Below are 8,459 nucleotides of genomic sequence, written 5' to 3' on the forward strand. Positions count from 1 at the left end.
TCTTGAAAGGATTCAGATCTATGCACAGATATGCGACCATTATGCCTGGAGAGAGGCCCCTGTAAGGCGTGGCTCCTCACGGCTTGGGGATGAGGAGGGCAGGACAGAAGTGGGTTTAGGATTGGGAGGAGGTCGAGTGTAAAGCAGCTTGTTCAGAGAAGCCACATGTCTTCTGTAGCTCCTCAGCTTTTTTTTTCCTTCTTTTCTTTTTCTGCTTGTTTGTTTGTTTTGTTTTGTTTGCTTGTGTTTGTTTTTTGAGACTGGGTTTCTCTGTGTGTAGCCTTGCCTGTTCTGGACTCGTTTTGTAGACCAGGCTGGCCTCGAACTCACCTGCCTCTGTCTCCCGAGGGCTGGGATTAAAGGCGAGCGCCACCACTGCTCAGCTCTTCTTTCTAATGGTTAGTTCAGGGGAATTGAACAGTAGAGGAGCGGTAAGCAATGGAGGCTTCTTTGTGGTCTGTTCTTTAGGCCGCAATTTGCCTCTTCATCTCAGTGAGGGGGGGAAAAAGCTCGGCCAGCAGGTGGCAGTGTTCTCCGGGACCCAAAGAAGAAAGGGAGCAATAACCCACCCCTCCTTAAAGACCCTCCGAGGCTGACAGGCCAACCTCCAGCTCCGGCTCCGTGGGAGCCTTGTGAAGAGTGAAGCAGGCGCCTTGGCGGCCTCCTCCACCGCCGGCCTCGGTAGGGGTTTTATTCTTTGTGTCCCTGGTGCTAACTCAGAGCTAGTTCCGTTTGGTTTCTGTGCTGGGAAAGGGACTCAGGTGCCTGAGCATGCTGGGTAAGTGCTCTTCCCGACCCTGGGTCCTTCCCCCATACTAATGACAGGAAGCGCAAAGAGCAAAGAGCTGCTGTGCTGGCTACAGGGAAGGTACATCCCTCCTTCTGGCTCCTCCCCCCCTCCCGCCAGCCCTCCCCCCCCCTCCTCCTCCCCCTCCTCCACTGTTTTTAAGTCAACGAACAGTCTTTTCATCGTTTGAACATGCCGAAAATGAGCTACAGCTGAATCGACCGAAGTTAGATACGGCTATAACCTGGCAAAGACCGGGGTGACCACAGCCTTGGTCATACATGTGTGTGTGTGTGTGTGTGTGTGTGTGTGTGTGTGTGTGTGCGCGCGCGCGCCGGGAGAAGAGAAATCAGCTGCACCATTAGAGAGTGGGACAGCCGTGGTTGAGGGGGGCGGGGGTAGAACTCTTCAACAGGAAAGGTCAAGAACAGATAGCCAGGGCTGCTCTTCCAAAGGTTCTGAGTTCAATTCCCAGCACCAACACGGTGGCTCACAACCACCTATAATGTGATCTAATGCCCTCTTTTGGCCTGTAGGTGTACATGCAGACAGAGCGCTGTATACATAATAATAAATAAATAAATCTAAAAAAACCCACAAAAACCAGATACCCAATTGGTCCCTATTTAGCCTGAGAACCCAGTCTCATGGGGTTTCCTATCTACTAACCAGGGCCCCCTGCCCTGTGTCCAGGGCCCCATCCCCTGTGTCCAGGGTCCAAAGAAGACAGGAGTAAAGATGCCAACCATTGTGCTGCTGTTATTAACCGGAGTGCAACTAATCCACCCTTTGTGGATTTGGAAGCCACAGTGTAAATGCGGTTTACCCAGAAACACTCTGAGAGTGCTTGGGCACGGGGTGGGCAGGCCTTGGGTCCAGGAGAGGGTGGCAGAAGGCAGAATGCAGAAGATAGTAACACCCTGTCATCACATGCCCAACAAGATCCTACTAGGAAGGGTCCTTTCTGCTGGCCTGGTGGGTGTGGGAGCCCCTGGCTTCCTTCCTACTCAATGCCTAAACTTCAAGTCCAATTCCTGATAAGTAGGTGAGAGCTGGAACAGGCCCCCAGCTGAGTTCAAAATGGGGGAATGGCTGTCAACCAAAGAGAAACAAAGGGCTGGGGGTACCCTGTCCTTCATTAGTTTTTTCCATGACGCTCAGACTACCTCAGAGATGGGAAAGAGCAACAACAGCTCCCCTTCTGGGTGGCAACTGCCCTCTACCCCAGGAGGTAGGTGAAAGGCAGGTGCATTCATGTGCCTTTCTGTGTCTGAGCGCTGTATGAGGCTCCTCCTCCCCAGTCCACAGCCCGGCTCTAACTGACTAGAGGAGTCAGCCATGCTTTCTTCCCCTTTCTGGGATTGGGGGTTCAGAGGGAGGTCACTGAGAGCCTCAGGGCTTGACCCCACTGGCTCTTAACAAGAGTTGGAGACTGAGGAAGCAGCCCAAAATGCTTTGATGAGATCTGTTCCTCAGGCCAGGAGTCTCGGAGTGATAAGGTCCAGGCAAAAGCGCTGCTCCAGCCAGCTAGGAGTCAGAGACGTACAGCGCCTCCACCGCATCGCTCAGACCCTGGCTGACACCCCCCACAGCCAGGAGGCAGTTCTTGAAGACAATGCTGGAGCAGGCACAGCGGGGCGTGGGCATGGGTGGGAGGGCCTCCCACTTTTTCTTCTCTGGGTGGAATGCTTCAGCTGTCTCCAGGACAGTGGGCTGGTTTCCTGAAAACACAGGGGGAGTCAGACCTTAGACCAAGGAGCGCAGCCGCCAAGCCTGGTCCCATAGTGACCACATCCCAGCCCAGAAGTAAAAGCCAAGCAACTTCATTGTCTTTGGCTACGGGATGGCTCTCTCTCTTTATCATCCTGGGCCAGAAATTCCTGTCAAGCAACTTTGTCCCCTGTCCTCCCCCTCCCTCCTCCAGCCCCCCATTCCCCCCTACCCCCCCCCAACCCCGCTCTCTGCCTTTTCATCTTAATAGGACTGTTTTCTAGAGTTTCTAGAACACCACTGCCTCCCTCCTGGCTTTACACACACACACACACACACACACACACACACCACACAGTTGAGATGATCCAGCCTTACCAAGTCCCCCAGCCACTACGACCCGTCCACTCAGACCTCCAGCCACAAAGTCGGCCCGGCGCTTCTTGAGGAAGAATGAGCGTTCCATCTTTAGCCATCCTCCTGCAAGCCGTGTGTAATGACAGGACAGAGAAAAGAGGATTGGGTGCTGATGTCTCCTAACAAATACAGATGCCTCCCAAGTGGCTCTTAGCCTGGTGGGCACCTCCTTCCGTTCACCCTTGTGTTCGCGGTGCAGACAGCATCCCTTGCTGGTTCAAACGACACCCTCTACCACTCCAGCCTTCTCTGGTGCTTGTCGCAGTCTAAGGGTCACAATTCCCATGAGCCCCCTGTTCTATTTAGATTTTCCACAGCTCTATGAGTCAGGAGGGGTGCTCAGACTCCAGAGAGGCCTGCCTGGATATTCAAGCAGCCCCAGGAAGATGGCCAAGATGGAGAAAGTGGGGAGGGGGGGGTAATCAGTCAGAAGAGAGGCACGTAGCCAAGGGGGCGAGAGCCCCGCTCACCCTGCTCAGTGTCGAACACATCCATCGTCCGGAGGAACTTGGGCTGCCGATAGAGTCGACCTTGTCGCAGGCCCCCCAGGCTGTACAAGTGGTTGTCCAGGGTCACAAAGCTGGAGAAGGCCCGCTTACAGGGAATGTTGGGGAACTTGGTCCAGGACCGAGACTCTATGTCAAAGACCTCAAAGGCATTGACCGCATACTTAGATTGCCGTCCCCCTGCAGGTGGGGGTAGGGTACAGGGTGGACAAAAGAAGAGCAGTCCCATGAGAACAGATGGGGCTGGGGTTTCCCTTCCATTATTCAGGGCCAGTGTGATTATCCCTCACGGCCAAGGACATTCTCAGGCTGTGGGCATCACTTCCCAGGGAATTCACCCAAGGGAGCAAGGACAGGAAATGAACAAATGGCGCTTGTCCTTCCTTACCCAGCACATAGATCTTGGATCCCCGGAGGAAGGAGGTGGCAGCATATCTTGGGGTGGGCATGGGTGCTAGGGACACCCACATGTCCTTTAGCATGTCATAGTGTTGCAAGTAGTTGTGTGGACGAAGGTCCAGGCCCATCCCACCTGCGGCGTACACTCGGTAATCTAAGAAAAAGGCCACACACAGACACGGTTAAGCTCTCAGGCACCCCAGAGACTGGGCCAACTGCATGTATCACCTTTCCTAGGCCTCGCCAAGGTCCCAGCCACTGGTCTGCCAGTGGATCACAGGTGTTTTGGTAGGGTGGGTAGCACCACTCAGAGTCCCCCTTGAGGTTAACCTTTCTGAAGCTGTGGCTGGATTGTGTGCCTTGGCTTACGCCGAGTCCTTGGCATAGCCTGGTGTACTAAAGCCTGCATGGAAACAGATGGCAGTGACGTCCAGGCCTAGATAAGCCTTCGTAGCTCTGTCCTTCCACCGGCCTCCTTTCTAGGCAGTCCGATGGGAAGCCCAGAGAAGAGGCGATGTCACAGCTTCCAGTAGTGACCTGTCCCCTAGAGATCCTCAGATAATTCTCCAGATATGGTGAGGTCCATTAGAAGCACAGTCAGCCCCACCACGGTCACTCTTCTACACACTGAGCGGTTGGTCTGTGGTCCTATCTGCTACTCTGGTGGGGCAAATGCCATTCTCCTTCGCAAACCCAGAAGCCTGCAGGATCCAGGAGGCATCTGTGCTGAACGGGATAAGGCCAGGTCTGAATGAGGAGACGGCTTCGGGGCAACGGATCCTTGAGAAACCTTGTCCTGAGAGCTGCGTTCTCTAAGCAGGGAACATCTCCAATTCTCCCCCGCTCTTGACAGTAGGTGGCTTTTCAGGAACTCAGTACACTGTACAGAGAGCATGGGCTAACGTGTGTGTCCCCTCCCCCCAGGCCTTGCCTGGATGGGCCCTTTCTCAGGAATCTTCAGTTCAAGCATGCAGTTCTTGCTCCCAGCAGCTCTTCCTCACAGCCTTCCTCTCGATGGCGCCTTGACTCTTCCAAGTCACTACTGCAAGAAGTGAGCCCTATCCCCTTTACTTTCTACCTATACTAGGAGGAGACTGGAGCCCTAAGCCTAAGGGCCGGGGAAGGACCTAAGGACGAGCACCTGATTCCTCCCTCCCTTCTGGAAACGCCCCTCCTGGAAAAACTCCCGAACCACTCCACAATCATTCAGCCCTCTGCTCAGTTCTGACCCATCCTTCCAGCTTCAACTGGGGTTCCCTGAGCTGCAAAATGGGGGTGGGGGCCAGGGGTCTTGGCTGGGTGCCTCCTGAGTGATGGTATCGCTACGCCTCCATTGCCACACGGAACTGCTACCAGCTTGATCTGTTTCTCCCAGTGCACTGAAGGCCCTTGAGCATCTGTTAGGCTGTGAAGCCAGTACAGCGGCTGCCATGTAAACCTTTCCCGGCCTAACTGCTGAACCCGTCTGGCTTTATTGTTTGGAGCACAGGCATGGCCATTACTTATTATCTATTTAACCTTGGTGAATTAACCTTTCTGGGCTTCATGCTGCTCCTTCTAAAATAGGAATGAAAATAGCACTTATCGCATTGGGCATATTGAAAGTACGAAGGGATAAAGCATCAATGGTAAAGCCTTAAGTCTTAACTTTCAACATAATTTATTGATGCTAGGGATGGAGTGTAGTCCATACTCATTATTCTCCATGTCCCCATGGACCTCTGGGCCCTCTATCTTTTTTTTTTTTTAAATAAGGTCTTACAATGTAGCTTAGACTGCCCTTGAGTTCATAATCCTTCTGCCTCAACCTTGGCAAGTCTTTTCTTGTTTGTTTGGGAGGTTTGGTTTTGTTCTTCAAGACAGGGCTTCTCCGTGCAGCCCTGGTTGTTCTTAGAACTTTGTAGGCCAGGCTGGCCTCTGAACTCAGAGATCAGCCTGCCTCTGTCTCCTGAGTGCTGGGATTAAAGGTGTGCACCGTGGTGCCCTGCTGCTAGGCAAGTCTTGAACTTGCCACTCCTCTGGCTCAGCCTCCAGAGTTGTTAGGATTATAGGCCTTCAGCACCAGGCCTGGCTTTTTATCCCCCTGACTGGCAGGTCATGAAAACCCATGTCTACCCTGTCCCAGGGGTTCTGGGCTCCAGGCTCTCCACACACACTTTCAGGGCCTAGACTATCTACCCTTTTCCTTCTCCTCTGGGGCCTAAGAGCAATCCAGGGACAGGGCAAGTGCTTAAGAAAAGCTGGTTTCTGACCTGCCCCTATGCCAGGCAGTCAGCTGGGGTAGCGTAGCCAGAGAGACAGGGAAGGACGGAAAAGTGGAAGGTCACTCCCACCAAGCCTGCCGTATGAAGGCAAGTGTATATGAACTTGGGAGGGTCTCTTAACTCCCGTTCTCATAAAACTCTGTGTTGTTAGCAAAACTGCGGTTGGACCCCCCTCTATACTACAGTCTGTTTTAGGCCCAACAAGAATGGACCAAGGGCTTTGAGAAAGCAGAATACGAATCTTAAAACCACACGCAAGCCAGAAAACTTGGTGGACCTGGATCACAAGCGACATGAAACAGCTTTTGGGAACATCCTGCCTCCCACTTAGTACTTCAGAAACTGCAGTGAGGAGTAAATGGAGATCCTGGGACTGGGTCCCAAAGCCTCCTTGGCAGGGCCTGGTGATGGTAGAAGGATGTGGGGTGGGCATCCTCGGGAACCTACATAGGTAGGTTGGGGGCAGGCAGGTAGCCAACGGCGAATGTGGTCATCCGGCTGAACGCCAGGGTCTGCAGAGTCACTGCAGATAACCCCATCAGCTCACACCTTGGCTCTCCCTCTGCAGTGGCCTGCCCCGCCTGCTGGAAGGAACCCGTTGGAGCTGACTCCTGGCATCAGATGGAATTCCTAGACATTTCACCTGCTCGGTCTCCCTTTCCAGTGTGTAAAGTAAGGGCAATGGGTCTCTAGGTTTAATGCTTCCTGTAAGGCTCGAATGTTAATGGGAAGTGTGTACTGCCCCCCCCCAAGTCATGTTGCCTTCCACCCATTTTCCCTATGACCCATTACTTTCTTTTCTGTGCCCACCCTCAACCCTAGCCCCACTTGCCTTTGGCTGTGACAGAAATGCCCATGGCAGCCTCGCGCAGGACGCTCCTCTTCTTCCACTTGCCCTCATCGATATTGTACATTTCCACGACCTTCACAGGCAGTTGATTGGTGCCCACACCCCCGATCACCATAATCCGCTTTCCTAGGGCAGTAACCGCTACCCCAGCCCGTGCTGTGGGCAAGGAGGGCAGGGAGGTCCACTGGTCGGCTTCGGGGGAGTAGACCTCGAAGCAGTCCATGGGGACGCCATTGTCATCACATCCCCCGATGGCATAGACTTGACCCCCGGTCTCCAGCAGTGAGCAGTAGACCCTGCGGCTAGGCAGTGGAGCAAGACGCTTCCACTGGAAGTCCTTGACATTGGGTACCTCCATAGCAGCCCGGGGGAGGGCCCTGCTCGCGCTCCCCGACAACGCCCGGGCAAGGTCCAGCACCGGGGCCAGCGGGCTACACGGTGCCGGCCCGTGAGTCCCTTCTAGCAGCCTCCATCTCCCGCTGCGCGGGCTCCTGCCGACGCCCGCTGGCTTCTCCCGATCCCTCGGGTGTCAGCGGGGCGGCGACTTCCACGCCTGGCTCCGCGGGAAGAACCGGGCGAATCTAGGGCAGCAGGACGCCGGCGGTAGCCCGCCGTGGGTCAACTTTGCAGGATGCGCCCCCTCCCAGTCCGGTCCCTGAGAGCGCGGAGCTCACCCCGCCGCGCGTGGGCGCCGCGCTTGCCCTGCACTAGCTCCCGGGCGGCGCCCGCACCCGCGCGAGGCTTTCACCGCCCGCCTGGCAGCTGCTGAGTGGAGGACAGCGCGCCCTGCCCTTCCCGGCCCGCGCGCCGCCGTCACCGGCGCAGGCGAAGAGGCCGCTAGAAGCCGAGCCAGGGCCTGAGGATGCCGGCTCCCCGCTTCCCCGCAGCTGTCACACCTGGGCAGGAGCCCACGCGCCTGGAGGCGGAGGCTGTGGCCTGTGTGTCAGCCCGGGTGGCCCGGGCGGGCAAGGGCAGGGCCTGCCGTGTCTACAGGGTCGGAAGCAGCCGGAGCAAGAGCCGGTGCCCAGATGACAGGCAGATCCTGCCAGCGTGGGGGCGGGCGTTTGCGAGTGTTTGTTTTGGATGAGGAGGCGGAGAGGCCAATTACCCAGTTTGTCTACAGTACACAGACCCAGTTCGTGACAGGCTGGCTTTGTTTTGGGGGTGAGGGGGAGGTATTCTCATATGGTCTAACCTCAGAAGCGAGTTAGGAGACTTCCATGTGGTGAGGACCTGCAGACCTAACAATCTTCACGCATATGTGTGTGATTCACACAGAACCTTCCTTTCCTCCTGAGTGGACACGTCCACAAAGCGACAGATAGTCAGACAGAGGAGCCACAACTGAACACACTAATAGACAAAGCTGGGAGGATTCCCCCAAACCTTCACGTATCTCTAAAAGGGCAAACCCCATTTACAAATTGGCACCAACTGCAGGACTACCCAACCACAGACCCTTCAGAATGACAGTCCCTAGTAATAAACGCCCATGACACACCGGACTACCTAGTGGTGTGTCTCTC

The 8,459-nt window shown here is 55.2% G+C and overlaps 1 protein-coding gene across 1 annotated transcript; it reads right to left on the minus strand.

Moving 5' to 3' along the window:
- Positions 1-1,520: 1,520 nt before the first annotated feature.
- On the minus strand, positions 1,521-7,970 carry KLHDC8A (kelch domain containing 8A). Its single transcript, XM_084779443.1, has 5 exons — positions 6,916-7,970; positions 3,809-3,973; positions 3,385-3,600; positions 2,876-2,977; positions 1,521-2,508 (listed from the first exon to the last, which is right to left on the minus strand). Exons 1-5 carry the CDS (start codon positions 7,289-7,291, stop codon positions 2,315-2,317), a joined length of 1,053 nt encoding a protein of 350 aa, XP_084635569.1. The 5' UTR covers positions 7,292-7,970; the 3' UTR covers positions 1,521-2,314.
- Between the last annotated feature and the right edge of the window lie 489 nt (positions 7,971-8,459).

Source organism: Acomys minous (assembly GCF_964271855.1).
Source record: "Acomys minous genome assembly, chromosome: 1".
NCBI classification, from domain to species: domain Eukaryota; kingdom Metazoa; phylum Chordata; class Mammalia; order Rodentia; family Muridae; genus Acomys; species Acomys minous.

What these genes read in the sequence shown, in the direction of transcription:
- KLHDC8A (XM_084779443.1), bottom strand. Translation starts at nt 7,291, where the DNA reads ATGGAGGTACCCAATGTCAAGGACTTCCAGTGGAAGCGTCTTGCTCCA. An exon ending in CATTTCTGTCACAGCCAAAG is followed by an intron (nt 3,974 to 6,915) that starts GCAAGTGGGGCT and finishes CCTTTTTCTTAG; the next exon opens with ATTACCGAGTGTACGCCGCA. An exon ending in TGTGTTCGACACTGAGCAGG is followed by an intron (nt 2,978 to 3,384) that starts GTGAGCGGGGCT and finishes CACGGCTTGCAG; the next exon opens with GAGGATGGCTAAAGATGGAA.